Source organism: Doryrhamphus excisus, chromosome 21 (genome assembly GCF_030265055.1).
Source record: "Doryrhamphus excisus isolate RoL2022-K1 chromosome 21, RoL_Dexc_1.0, whole genome shotgun sequence".
Classification (NCBI taxonomy): domain Eukaryota; kingdom Metazoa; phylum Chordata; class Actinopteri; order Syngnathiformes; family Syngnathidae; genus Doryrhamphus; species Doryrhamphus excisus.
The window spans coordinates 4,076,266-4,091,828 of record NC_080486.1 but is presented as its reverse complement, the minus strand read 5'-3'; the positions used below and the strand labels follow the sequence as shown (position 1 = coordinate 4,091,828).

Sequence of the window (15,563 nt, the reverse complement as noted above, 5' to 3'; positions counted from 1 at the left end):
ATTATTATTATATTTATTTATTACTGATTGATTGATTTTCTTTATTCTTGATTTGTTTATTTATTTTTCATCTTATTTTGTGTCGAAAAATAAAAAGTGAACAGTGGAATATTTTAGAAAATCAGAACCAAAGCAAAGTTTATTAATTTTTCTGTTTTTAACAAATGCGTTTTTTGGGGTTTTTTTTGGAAAAACCTGATGCGGCCCAGCCTGGCCCAGACCCTAGCTCCAGTGGCCCCCAAGTAAATTGAGTTTGAGACCCCTAATGTATACTATTGACATAATAGCTATTGACATAATATTTGTAAATAATGATTAATAAATGTTAGTTATAAAAAAAAGTGATATTGGATAATTCCTCACGGCACACCTGACGGTTTCTCAAGGTACACTAGTGTGCCACGGCACCAGTGGTTGAAAATCACTGCTGTATGGTATCATGTACCCAGAAAAAAATTATTACTTTTGATTAATGTTCATGTTAAAGGTTAAATAACTGTTAATAGTTATCCTCCCTATCCGTGTGGAAGTGGTAAGTTTTTCTATTTAAGTTTAAAGGTTTCTCAAGGTACATTAGTGTGCCACGGCACCATTGGTTGAAAATCACTGCTGTATGGTATCATGTACCCAGAAAAAAATTATTACATTTGATTAATGTTCATGTTAAAGGTTAAATAACTGTTAATAGTTATCCTCCCTATCTGTGTGGAAGTGGTAAGTTTTTTGCTATTTAAGTTTAAAGGTTTCTCAAGGTACAGGCACAGTGGTTTCTTAAAATCACTGGTTTATACCAATGGCTCAACCTGTACTAAATCTGCCACCGGTGATTGAAATGTTACTATTTATAGCTGAAAAAAACCATAAAAGCGAATGCTGTTGTTTCAACTTCCTCGCTTCTCATCAGCGCACTCACGCAAGGACACACGCAAACTCTATTATCATACAGCTGTGAAATAGTTCCACTTTATTGAAAAGTGCACTCATCAGTCAATTAAATGCCCTTGAACAGTTTAAGCTTGACAACAAGAGATGCCATAAACTACGGCAATACTCGCTAAACCGTTTTCCGGCATCATCAACTAGCTAATTGTTATGATATCTCGGTAATAAAAGCGTTTTCACAGAAGGGGGGGGGTTCAGGTGTCTGCGGCACGGCTACTGGCGCTCCTCGAACTCGAGCCTTGTATCTGCCCCCGTTTCTAATTGGAAAATGACATTGCGTCTAATTAGTGCATCTAATCACATCCTCGGCGGGAGGATATAACGTCAGAGGATGAGTGAAGAGGTAGAGGATCAAGGCTGAATGGAATTGGACAGCTGCGGACGTGTGTGTGGATGGGATTTTGTGGTCCCGGTAAATTATGTTGTCAATAGATTAGATAGACTCTTTCGAGCACAGTCAATGGTGTCCAATGTGCGGCCCAAGGGACATTTGTGGCCTATAATTTAACAAGAAAACTAAAAATTGAAAAAGAATAAAGTCAAAATATTAAGCATAAAGTTGAAATATTAACTTTATTTCAAGGGTGTCCAATGTGTGGCCCAAGGGACATTTGTGGCCTATAATTTAACAAGAAAACTAAAGATGGAGAAAAAAAAACCTGACATAATTTTACAAGAATAAAGTCAAAATATTAAGCATAAAGTTGGAACATTAACTTTATTTCAAGGGTGTCCAATGTGTGGCCCGAGGGACATTTGTGGCCTATAATTTAACAAGAAACCTAAAAATTGAAAAAATCTGACGTAATTTCACAAGAATAAAGTCAAAATATTCAGCATAAATGTGAAATATTAACTTTATTTCAAGGGTGTCCAATGTGTGGCCCGAGGGACATTTGTGGCCTATAATTTAACAAGAAAACTAAAAATGGAAAAAATCTGACATAAAAAAAGAATAAAGTCAAAATATTAAGCATAAAGTTGAAATATTAAAGATATTTTATCATTAAATACTAAAGATGTAATTTTTCAGAAAATTACATTGGGTAAAATGTTATAATATGGGAATAACATCATAATATTACAATAAATTAAAAGTTAAAATAGTTGGAAAATTGAAAAAATAAACTGAACGGCTGTAATTTTATGAGAATAAAGTCAAAATATTAAGCATAAAGTTGAAATATTAAAGATTTTTTTCCCATTAAATACTAAAGGTGTAATCTTTGGAAAATCGCATTGGGTAAAATGTTATAATATGGGAATAAGGTCATAATATTACAAGAAATGTAAAGAAAGTTGGAAAAATTTTAAAAAAACTGAACGTCAAAGTAAAAATATTAAGGAAAAAAAATCCTGTTTTAATTGGAAAAAAAGTTGAAATTTTACAATCACAAACAAAAAAAATTATAATTTTAGAAGCATAGAGTTTAAATATTAGAAAAAATATTTTTAAAGACACAAAGTTGTAATTTTTGGAAAAAGGTGGGGGAAAAGTTCTAATGTCATGAGAATAAAGTTAAAATATTATGCATAAAGTTGAAATATTGAAGTTTTTTTTCATTAAATACTGTTATAAGTGTAATTTTCGGAAAATTACATTGGGTAAAATGTTATAATATGGGAATAACTTCATAATATTGCAAGAAATTAAAAGTTAAAATAGTCAGAAAATTAAAAAAAAATGAATGGCTGTAATTTTATGAGAATAAAGTCAAAATATTAAGAAAAAAAGTAGAAATTTTACAAGCACAAACAATAAAATAATTATAATTTTAGAAGCATACAGTTTAAATATTAAAGAAATATTAAAAAATATATATTTTTAAAAGATATATACATACCAAAAACACAAAGTTGTAATTTTTGGAAAAAGTTCTAATGTCATGAGAATAAAGTCAAAATATTAAGTCATAATTACAATAATAAAAAATGCAAAAAGAAAAAGTTTAAATAGTTTAAAAAAAAACAACAACAAAAATTGAAAAAATAGCTGTAATTTTACAAGAACATACTCACAATATTAGGGAATAAGGTCAAAATATTATGGAAAAAATATTAGAAATATCTCTCATAATATTAGAAATATTAGAAAAAAATGAAGAGAAAGTTGAAGTACTTGGAAAAATTTGTTTTAGAACATCAAAAATGGAAGATAAAAGTATCATAACGTTTGCGCACCCCTGATCTCAATGCTATTCACATCATACACGATGACTTTCAGTACGACGGGGGTCATATTTTATACCGTTGCCTCGCCATTCTAATATACTTTTATCATTTGCACAGCTTGGGAGCTTAAATTGTTTGACTATGGAGAATTGGGCCGTACCATAACAGCAGACTCATGGGCCTGCAATTAAAAGGCTTTTATAACAAATTAAACTTGGCACTTGCAGACCATTCACGGCACATATTTATTGCGACGTTGCTAGGCAACACACATTGTGTATGTAAAAGGTGTTTTTCTTTTCCAGATTAAATAAAAGATGGGATTTATTGCGTGGCTAAATTTAAAATCACTGTACAATTGTAGGGGTGCTCGCTAGCATCATGTACTGTTGTTTTTAACAGATAAATGTTTTCTAGTAAAGTGTGCCCCTTTGTGGTCCTTTTGCATGTGCCATCCCATCATGAGTATGTTAAGAAATCACTCAGTCATTGCAGGGATTTGAACGCTTGCTGAAATAATTAGCTTTCATAGCCGGGACGGACTAGCGACCGTCATACAGGAAGTGAAGAGACAATGACGTTTGTGCTATTTTAATGAACCGCACTCGTCTAACTTTGGCATGTTTACATGCAACAAACGGTTCATTTGTCATCCATCGCTGGATCTCCTTGTCACGTCTCCTCTGATGATGAAAGGTTGCTACACCCGCAAACGGAAGAACTGACCACAAACCTGTTACAAATCTGCAGCTTTGAATGTAATGATAGGTAGGTAGGTAGGTAGGTAGTATGGTAGGTAGGTCGGTAGGGAGGCAGTACGGTAGATAGGTAGGTAGGTAGTACGGTAGGTAGTATGGTAGGTAGGTAGGTAGGTAGGTAGTACGGTAAGTAGGTAGGTAGGTAGTATGGTAGTACCGTAGGTAGTATGGTAAGTAGGTAGGTAGGTATTATGGTAGTACCGTAGGTAGTACGGTAAGTAGTACGGTAGGTAGGTAGGTAGTACGGTAGGTAGGTAGTCCGGTAGGTAGTACGGTCGGTAGTACGGTAGGTAGTACGGTAGGTAGGTAGTATGGTAGGTAGTACGGTAGGTAGGTAGTACGGTAGGTATTACGGTAGGTAGTACGGTAGGTAGTACGGTAGATAAGTAGTACGGTAGGTAGTACGGTAGGTATTACGGTAGGTAGTACGGTAGGTAGGTAGTACGGTAGGTTGTACGGTAGGTAGTTAATATGGTAGGTAGTACGGTAGGTAGTACGGTAGGTAGTACGGTAGGTAGGTAGTACGGTAGGTTGTACGGTAGGTAGTTAGTATGGTAGGTAGTTAGTATGGTAGGTAGTACGGTAGGTAGTACGGTAGGTAGTACGGTAGGTAGGTAGTACTGTAGGTAGGTAGTACGGTAGGTAGGTAGTACGGTAGGTTGTACGGTAGGTAGTTAGTATGGTAGGTAGTACGGTAGGTAGTACGGTAGGTAGTACGGTAGGTAGGTAGTACGGTAGGTAGGTAGTACGGTAGGTTGTACGGTAGGTAGTTAGTATGGTAGGTAGTACGGTAGGTAGTACAGTAGGTAGTTAGTATGGTAGGTAGGTAGTACGGTAGGTAGGTAGTACGGTAGGTAAGTAGTACGGTAGGTAGTACGGTAGGTAGGTAGTATGGTAGGTAGGTAGTACGGTAGGTAGTACGGTAGGTAGTACGGTAGGTAGGTAGTATGGTAGGTAGGTAGTACGGTAGGTAGTACGGTAGGTAGGTAGTATGGTAGGTAGTATGGTAGGTAGGTAGTACGGTAGGTAGTACGGTAGGTAGTACGGTAGGTAGGTATTACGGTAGGTAGTACGGTAGGTAGGTATTACGGTAGGTAGTACGGTAGGTAGGTACTATGGTAGGTAGGTAGTACGGTAGGTAGTACGGTAGGTAGTACGGTAGGTAGGTATTACGGTAGGTAGTACGGTAGGTAGGTACTATGGTAGGTAGGTAGTACGGTAGGTAGGTAGTACGGTAGGTAGGTAGTACGGTAGGTAGTATGGTAGGTAGGTAGTACGGTAGGTAAGTAGGTAGGTAGTACGGTAGGTAGGTAGTACGGTAGTATGGTAGGTAGTACGGTAGGTAGGTAGGTAGTTAGTATGGTAGGTGGGTAGTACGGTAGTACGGTAGGTAGTACGGTAGGTTGTTTTTTTTTTTCCTCAGTCCTACTACTACCATTTAAGTCTACTTCAGTGGTTTCAAAATTTTGCTGTGTCAACTTTATCCCCGCTATTTTATGTCAGTACATTTTATACAGAACAGTGGAAAAATCCCAGTTTTTACATGCGATATAAAAAGGAGCTTACGAGGACATTAGAAGGCTACGTAGGGCTCCCTTGATCCTTTTCTACTACATTACCAAATGTATTCTCACAAGAACTTAGTACATTAAAAATTCAACACTCCACACTACGCACAAACCGGACTCATTTCCAGCAACAGGAGCATTGTGCACTATTTATTTTACCATTAAAATACAATATGGTGTCATAATTACACAGTAGTAAATGTCAGAGGTGTAATGCTATCCTAGCATTTATTCAATTGTTAATAAATCTTGTTTTTTTAATGCACAAGATTAGACACATGCAATCTGGAAAATTATATCTAAATGTTACACTTGGGGGGGGGGGGGGGAAGTGGGCTAATAAATTGACAATAAAAGCACAAATACTGCGGATTTCAGAAGAAAATAGATGGAATGATACAACACTCTACAAGAAGCAATGAAGTCTGTAAAATTAAATAATTAAAAATCAAAAAAATCAAAAAATTGTTACAACTATAATTATGAAAATGGTAATATTAATGGTGATTATAATGATGGTGATAATAATAACAATAATAATGGTAATAATAATAAAGATTACAACATAGACATAGACTTTCTTTATTGTCATCGCACAATAACACAACAGTGAAATAATAAATAATAAATAATAAATAATAAATAATAAATAATAAATAATAAATAATAAATAATAAATAATAAATAATAAATAATAAATAATAATGTGGAGAATAAATATATGAACATCAAATATGAACAATGTACAGCATAAACAGTAATTTGTACAAATAATTAAAAATAATTATATAATAATAATTTCAAGATTATAATATTATAATAATATAATATTAATATAATATATTAATATAATAATTGGAAAAAAAAGTGTTCCAAGACATTTCTTGCTGCAAAACATCCAACTATATTCTCAATGATTGATGTAAGAAATGCACTGTAATGTTTCAAATATTTGCCTAAATAAAACTAAAAAAAGAAAAATAAAATAAAACAAAGCAATGTAAGTACGTTTTTGGGGAAAAAAAGTGTTCCAAGACATTTCTTGTTGCAAAAAATCCAACTATATTCTCAATGATTGATGTAAGAAATGCACTGTAATGTCTCAAATATTTGCCCAAATAAAACTAAAAAATAAAAATAAAATAAAACAAAGCAATGTAAGTACGTTTTTGGCAAAAAAAAAAAGTGTTCCAAGACATTTCTTATTGCAAAAAATCCAACTATATTCTCAATGATTGATGTAAGAAATGCACTGTAATGTTTCATATATTTGCCTAAATAAAACTAAAAAATAAAAATAAAATAAAACAAAGCAATGTAAGTACGTTTTTGGCAAAAAAAAAAAGTGTTCCAAGACATTTCTTATTGCAAAAAATCCAACTATATTCTCAATGATTGATGTAAGAAATGCACTGTAATGTTTCATATATTTGCCTAAATAAAACTAAAAAAATGAAAAAAAAAAAACAAAGCAATGTAAGGAGCTTTTGGGAAAAAAAAGTGTTCCAAGACATTTCTTATTGCACAAACTCCAACTATATTCTCAAGAGACTCGGCTTTATATGACTTTTTCCTGTGTATTGTGTTGTATATTCTGCCTGGTGTTTACCCATAAGGGGAAATGTCTAATCTTTGTAAATAACACACTAACAAGTGTTGTTGAAAGCTCTTCTTTTTTTGAAAAAGTCCCTTTGATAACTGCTAGAAACGGGTGCTATACAATTTGACTTGAAAAAAAAAAACAACAACAACAAACCAATGAAGTGGGCCTGAGGTGTGTGGGTAGCGACAGAGCAAAGTGCGTAGCGCAAGAAGAAGGGATGCGGAGGGAAAGAGAAATGTTCAAGGAGGCTGATGGACGCCTATTGAAACCTAGACAAAGGTCACTCTGCCCGCCCCCGCCCGCCCGGCACTCGAGGACAAACTGGAAGCAAAATGCTCTATTTCCCATTCAAATTAAAGTGTCAGTTAATATTAACGTGGAAAGGGAAGCCTATTGGACGTTCGCAAATACAGCTTGAGCACTCGGGGCTCAGATGCAGAATTTAGAGCCTCGCCTGGTCAATTACCAGGACTCCGATGGAGTCGTCCCTGTTGGGGTCAGTCTGGTGTCGTCTCATCCAATCTGTCATGAAGGTTATTGGGGTATTGTCATCGGAACTATCCCCCCTGTGATGTTTTATTTACAATACTTTGCACAAAAGCAAAATCGTTAGCATTAGTAACGCTTGTTGTCTGTCTTCGACTGAGGTGTGCGTTCTGTTGTCTTGAGCAGGTGTCTCGTAGCTAACAAGCTAACCAGTTAGCGACTTAAGAAGCCAAAAACCTACCACTTCCACACGGAATTGGAGGAGAACCTGACTTTATGCGCCCCACGTGGGTCACTGTGTGTGTTCTGTTGTCTTGATGTATGAGAAGCTGTAGTAGTAGGTGTCTCATAGCTAACAAGCTAACCAGTTAGCGACTTAAGAAGCCAAAAACCTGTCACTTCCACACCGAATTGGAGGAGAACCTGACTTTATGTCTCCCTGTGGGTCACTGTGTGCGTTCTGTTGTCTTGATGTATGAGTAGCTATAGACATGGGTGTCTTGTAGCAAACAAGCTAACCAGTTAGCAACTGAAGAAGCCAAAAACCTACCACTTCCACACCGAATTGGAGGAGAACCTGACTTTATGCCTTGTCAAGGTAATATAATGTAAGGTAAAGTTGTAAGGTAATATTTTAATACTACATATCACCTGTATTTTAATGTTTTAATCAATAATAGTCAGTCATAACAGTCATTTACTAATTACTTTTTGAAACACCGTGATACAGCAAGGGACGAATAATTTCTAATTGCCAGCTACTCCTGTGGTATTTTATTTACAATACTTTGCACAAAAGCAAAATTATTAGCATTAGTAACGCTTGTTGTCTGGCTTCGACTGAGCTTTGTTAGCTAACAAGCTAACCAGTTAGCGACTTAAGAAGCCAAAAACCTACCATTTCCATACCGAATTGGAGGAGAACCTGACTGTTAAGGTAATATAATGTAAGGTAAAGTTGTAAGGTAATATTTTAACACTACATATCACCTGTATTTTAATGTTTTGATCAATAATAGATTACAGTCATTTACTAATTACTTTTTGAAACACTATGATATAGCAAATATAGCAAATAAGCACTAATTATATTATATTATATTATATTATATTATATTATATTATATTATATTATATTATATTATATTATATTATATTATATTATATTATATTATATTATATTACATTACATTACATTACATTACATTACATTATTGCAGATTTCACACCGTCTCTCTTCAGTTTGTCTTGCCGGATCTCATCGGTGTGTAAGGAATTGGGGGGGGGGGATAATCCCTCCGTATCTCGTTCTTCAGCCAACCGGAACATCGTTCCCGCCGCTCCCTGGCAAACTCACAAACACACATCCTTGCGTTTACCTCCGTCCTTGTGAGGACATTCACCGCCATGATGAGCTCCCCTGTCGCTTTACTTAACCGCGGCCATCACCGGGTGAATCCTTCACCTGAGGGCGGAGTGTATACCATCCCCTTATTACTGTAGACGAGTTTGTTTTGAAGATGTGGAAGTGGTCCCCGGAAGAATAGATGTTCAAATGTTAGCAGACAGACGCTTCCCAACCAAGCGTGAAATCGTGTCGTCTGAGCACTTCTCCGGATAGCAGCAATCACCGCCCCGGGGTGGGCCTATTTTTTACCCCCCCCCCCCCCCCCCCCCCCAAATAAACACACAGTAAACATAATGAAATGTTCTAATCATAACCGGCCTTTGTGTTTTGACTGATATATATGACGTATATGCGACAGAACTTTGTCATTCGGATGAATGAAATTAATATATTCAGAGCACAACACCTCCATACACATCTACCCCCCCCCCCCCCAAGCCTCCTGCACAGTTTAATATGCAGTTGTAATCCTCTTTTATTGAATGCACTAACAAGGAGAGGTTTATATAGTAAACATATAGGAGTTCATTTGGAACCACTGTCTCTGTTAGAAGTATATATATGGTTTTTCTGCGATAAAACTTTATTTATAAAAATTATTCATTCATTCATTTTCGAGGGTCGTGGGGGGTGCTGGAGCCTATCCCAGCTGTCTTCGGGCGAGAGGCGGGGTACACCCTGGACTGGACGCCAGCCAATCACAGGGCACATATAGACAAACAACCATTCACACTCACATTCATACCTATGGTATATTTTGGTATATTTTGGTTGAAGCCAAACATGGGTCTTGAGTTACTCCCGACAACATAACGTGGCAAGAGTCACTTTTAGAAGAAGCCAAAAATATACCACTTCCACACCGAATTGGAGGAAAACTTGACTTTATGCCATGTTAAGGTAGTATAATGTAAGGTAAAGTTGTAAGGTAATATTTTAATACTACATATCACCCGTATTTTAATGTTTTGATTAATAATAGTCAGTCATAACAGTCATTTACTAATTACGAATTTTGTTTTAACTTGCCCTGGGCCATCGGTACATCGTTAGTGTCGAGCCCTGCTTGCATATTTTTAATTAGTTTCTTCGGTTTTAGCACGGATGCTATAAAACTGGCAGGTTAAAAATCTTCAATGGTTTTGCTTCTAAACAAATTAAGAATAAAAAAATAAATCAATCAATCAGTAATAAATAAGTAAAATAATAATAATACAGCAAATAAGAAAAGCATAAGAAACCACATACAATTAGTGGGTAGAGAAATTATTTTTTTCAAATTCAAATGAACAGTATTAACATTTATTTAACCTTTAACATGAACATTAATGAAACTTAATAATTTTACCCAATTAGCAAGTTAGCATCGTACTCATAACATCGTAATCTTGACGTGTATTTTCCGTTTTATTCCAAATCATTTCCTCCATTTATTTGTACCCAGCGTCATAAGCTTTTAGCTTCATTGCTAATCCAAAGCAAAACAGGGTAGGGTAACAGTATGGGCGGGGCAAAATTATGTTAATTGTGTCCGGTGTGCACACAGCTTTAAGCTGTCATTTCAACATTAAACTTTGGTATCAAGGTGGGGGCCTCAAACTAGCATCTCACGGGCCAAATGCGGCCTGTGGGCCGCAAGTTTGAGACCCCTGGTATAAAACCATTGTAATGACAATAGTCGAGATTGGTCGATATGATATTTTTGATATATTTTCTTGATGCAAACGTCACTATTTATTCAGGGTTGGGACCAGTTCTACAAAGTACAATTTGTGTGTATTTTCTGTCTTCTTAGCAACCCAACTTAGCACTGCCTAAAATAGATGGCAGTCCTATGGGAAACACCGATAGAGCATTACATTATCTTACTTGTACTCTAAAAGTTTTGAGTGCTTGAACGTGAGAGCCAGAGGTAGCGCCACCGAGCCATCTGTCTGTCCGTCTACCCGCGGCGACATCGCCCGTCTCCCTTGTCGCACATATCAAAGTACTGACACATGCCCCGGTGTCCTCTTTTCTCTCTCTTCTCCTCTTCTATCTTGTATCTTTCTTCTTCTGTCACTCACACTCGTTCCCTATCGTTCCATACAGCTTCCTTCCCGACTACATCAGCGGGGACTTTGATTCCATTACTGCAGAAGTGCGGGATTTCTTTGCAGACAAGGTGAGTAGAAAACAACAAACACAGTGCAATACACACACATATTGATTAGTAATATACTGTAAATAAGGGTTCAGGTTAAACCCCCCCACCAAGTGTTTGACACCGCTTGACCATGATTTGGAATGTACCATGCTTCCACTGTAGCCCCAATGTTATTATGAGCTATATACAGTAATAGTTAGTAGTACTTTTTTTCCAGGAAGTCCAATTCTGAATAACTTTCGGATCATAGGTTGACACACCTTACAGCAGGGGTCAGCAACGCACGGCTACAGAGCCTCATGTGGCTCTTCAGCTTCTTTGTTGTGGCTCCCTTCGCAAAAGTATTTTTTAACACCCGAATGGGGGAGCGGATAGATGTTAGGTTCTTACAGGTCAGATTTCCTGGAGCTATTTGACATTTGTTTAAAAAAAAAAAAATTATAAAAAATTTCTCTGGGTACTCCGGTTTCTCCCACATTCCAAAAACATGCTAGGTTAATTGGCGACTCCGAATTGTCCATAGGTATGAATGTCACTGGTCACAAGTCAGCTGGGATAGGCTCCAGCATACCCCTTCGACCCTTGTGAGGATAAGCGGAAATACAACAGTTTCTTATATGCCAGGGGTCTCAAACTCAATTTACTTGGGGGGCCACTGGAGCTAGGGTCTGGGCAAGGCTGGGCCGCATCAGGTTTTCCAAAAAAAAAAAAAACGCATTTATTAAAAACAGAAAATTATACAAACTTTTTCAGTGCTTTGGTTCCAATTTTCTACAATAAAAGCTCTGATAAAACATTCCACTGTTCTCAGATATCTTAATTTTTATTTTTCTGCACAAAATAAGATGAAAAATAAATAAACAAATCAAGAATAAAGAAAATCAATCAATCAGTAATAAATAAATAAATATAATAATAATAATAATAAAACGGCAAATAATAAAAACTTATAGTTGGTGGGTAGACAAATTATTTTTTTCAGATTAAAATTAAAGCATTATTAGAACCCCGTAGACATGACAAAACAACTATAGTCACATTTATACTCTTTTTATTTACAACATATTGCGCAACTGCAGGGTCTTGAGACACATGCTAACTCGCAAACTAGACAGCTAGCGACCTAAACGGTAGCCTTCAAGTTATTTCCTTTAAACTTAAATAGCCAAAAACTTACCACTTCCACACGGATAGGGAGGATAACTATTAACAGTTATTTAACCTTTAACATGAACATTAATCAAACGTAATCATTTTTTCTGGGTACATGATACCATACAGCATCCATATCAAACTTGCGCGGGCCGCACTAACATTAAACTTTCATATCAAGGCGGGGGGCCTCAAACTAGTGTCCTGCGGGCCACATTTGGCCCGCGGGCCGCGTGTTTGTAACCCCTGTTATATGCAATACTGCACGATAACCGAGATAGTATATGAGAAACGAGGCAAAATCATACGAAAAACCAAATCATACAATAACAGATGTTCGAAAACCGAGGTTCCACCATCCTGCTCCTGTGTGGTCTTTGTGTGTTTCCAGCTCAGAATACAAAACCTCGACACATGTTCCCAAAAATCCATTAACACAGTTTATCGCCTACTTCCTCCCGCTGCGGCATTTGCGATAGTCATCATTTTTTTGTAATACAGAAAATATCACACAGCACAAAAGGAAAGTTATTGCTTATGGATTAATAGGACTTTTTGAAGCATTCCCAAAAAGGGAATAATTCAGCATAAACGGAATGGAGAGCACAAGGGAGGGAGTGAAACAAGAGAAGAAGAGGAGGTAGAGGAGGAGGGAGGATGGATTGGAGCCAGTGGGCATAATTGTGTGCATTTGTGTGTATGTGCACACACACAGGGAAGTTTATGTGTTTTCGGAAAATGCCGGCATATGGAGAGTAATATATGGGAAAAAGAAATTGTCTGGTTGTACTTTAGGGGCAGTGAACCTTCTACATTATTCAGCAGAAGAGCCCACAGACACGGCATGACCACGACACGGATGTACAATACTTACAACCATTTCTCCATCCCTTGCTGTGTTATCCCACCTTCCTTTATCTCTGCCTGTGTTGGGAATTTTATTTTATTATTATTTTTTTTATTTGTGCTTAGGGGTGCCGACTGATAGAAACGAGTGACCAGGATCTTACGGACTACACCAAATGTCTTGTCATCATGGTGGAAGAGATCAAAAGACGGAAGTTGCAGGTGACATTTTTCCCATTTAAATTATTTTCTCCGGATATTACGATTTAATCCAACATTCCATAAACAAGTGAGGGGAATTGGCGACTCTAAATCGTCCTATGCATGGTGGTCAAGTGGTTAGCACGCAGACCTCACAGCTAGGAGACCCGAGTTCAATCCCACTGTCGGCCATCTCTGTGTGTGAGTTTGCATGTTCCCCCCGTGCATGCGTGGGTTTACTCCGGTTTCCTCCCACATTCCAAAAACATGCTAGGTTAATTAGCGGCTCCAAATTGTCCATAGGTATGAATGTGAGTGTGAATGGTTGTTTGTCTATATGTGCCCTGTGATTGGCTGGGGACCAGTCCTCGCCCGAAGACAGCTGGGATTGGCTCCAGCAGCCCCCGCGACCCTTGTGAGGATAAGCAGTAGAAAATGAATGAATGAATGGTACCTTTTTGGTGTTAAGTTGGTGTGTGATGAGGTTAATGTTGTTTGTAAGATGACACCTTGAGTCAGACTGCTGAAAATGAAAGAATGGATGATTATTTGTTATTATATTAGAGGCAACAAAGGTGACTGTGAAATGTGAGTGTGAATGGTTGTTTGTCTATATGTGCCCTGTTATTGGCTGGCGACCAGTCCAGGGTGTACCCCGCCTCTCACCCGAAGACAGCTGGGATAGGCTCCAGGTTTTGGTTGAATATGGGCAAGTGGTTAGCGCGCAGGCCTCACAGCTAGGAGACCCGAGTTCAATTCCACCCTGGGCCCTCTCTGTGTGGAGTTTGCATGTTCTCCCCTCACTTTCGAAATATGCATTCTTATCATGATTAGAGCTCTCTAGACATGAACTAACACCCCTATAGTCACCTTTAGACTTCATTCATTCATTTTCTACCGCTTTTTCCTCATGAGGGTCGCGGGGGTGCTGGAGCCTATCCCAGCTGTCTTCGGGCGAGAGGTGGGGTAAACCCTGGACTGGTGGCCAGCCAATCACAGGGCACATATAGACAAACAACCATTCACACTCACATTCATACCTATGGACAATTTGGAGTCGCTAATTAACCTAGCATGTTTTTGGAATGTGGGAGGAAACCGGAATACCCGGAGAAAACCCACGTATGCACGGGGAGAACATGCAAACTCCACACAGAGATGTCCGAGGGTGGAAGTAGACAAATTGTACACAATAAAATACACAGAAACAGTAAAGCTACAGGAGGCTTTTTCCAGTGCATGAGCTGCAAAGTGCTTGTCACTGCCGTCCTTCCATAGAGAGGAAAAGACAGTTTTTGAAGTTAAACAAAGAGAATTTTTTTTGTTGTTTTTGTAGTTATCCTCTTAATGAACAACCCGTACCCAGGCAGTGCCTCTACTGAGTTCTACTGTGTTGTCAAAGGAAGTGATGGATTATGCAAACAAAGACATCTTAATGAGGTCACACAGTTAGGAAAAGCAGTGATAACACAATCTACAGTCTTATTACTAAACCACTTTAAACTGACGGACATAAGTCAAATACAATACAACACGACTGTTTATGCAAGGGTTAGTCTTGAATGAGTTTGTTACCCTTGAGAAAGACGTTCTATCCTGCCTTAAGGCTGAGATGCATAGAGGTCAGACATGTCAGGACTGTGCTTGACAACAGACTTATAGGTATATCAGTCGTGGGTGTAAGAATATTTACACTGATATTCTGCAGGAATTGCTCTCTGGAGAATAACTGGAATGCATATTATACTTGCTTGGACACCTACACAAAAAGTGTAAATGTGATGTAATTGCTGTAATATGAAATATTAATGAATTGGCAAACCTTGGCGCCGTGTTTTCACACAATTTCAGCAGAATTGCACGCAACCTATGGTAATGGTAATGGTTTTAGTTCATTTGAACATGCATCAGATTACAATTGAATGCATCACATAATCAGTTCACAGTTCCACATGTCCAAAAGGAGTAGGAAGAAGCAAAGCTTATTGAATCCTACCCCTCCATCTGGTACTTTTACAATCAGTAACGGTCACATTTGTTCACTTCCTAGTATCATTTTGTTACTTTTGTACAGCTTCTAACATTTTTAGAGCCCTCTAGATGTGAAATAACACCCCTATAGTCACCTTCATGCAATAAATGTTTACCATGGGTTAATTACAGTCACAACAGTAGCCCATGTTATTATGTTTTATTGTGATTAGTATCATTTTGTTACTTTTGCACAGCTTCTAACATTTTTAGAGCCCTCCAGATGTGAAATAACACCCCTATAGTCACA

The 15,563-nt window shown here is 37.4% G+C and overlaps 1 protein-coding gene across 2 annotated transcripts in view; it reads left to right on the top strand.

Annotated features, from left to right (window-relative positions):
* tpk1 (thiamin pyrophosphokinase 1) overlaps positions 1-15,563 on the top strand; it is a 65,096-nt gene that overhangs the window by 24,362 nt on the left and 25,171 nt on the right. For both annotated transcript variants that reach the window (XM_058060119.1, XM_058060120.1), the window contains exons 5-6: positions 11,029-11,101; positions 13,208-13,303. In XM_058060119.1, the coding sequence (XP_057916102.1) occupies positions 11,029-11,101; positions 13,208-13,303 (169 nt within the window). The remainder of the gene's footprint in view (positions 1-11,028; positions 11,102-13,207; positions 13,304-15,563) is intronic.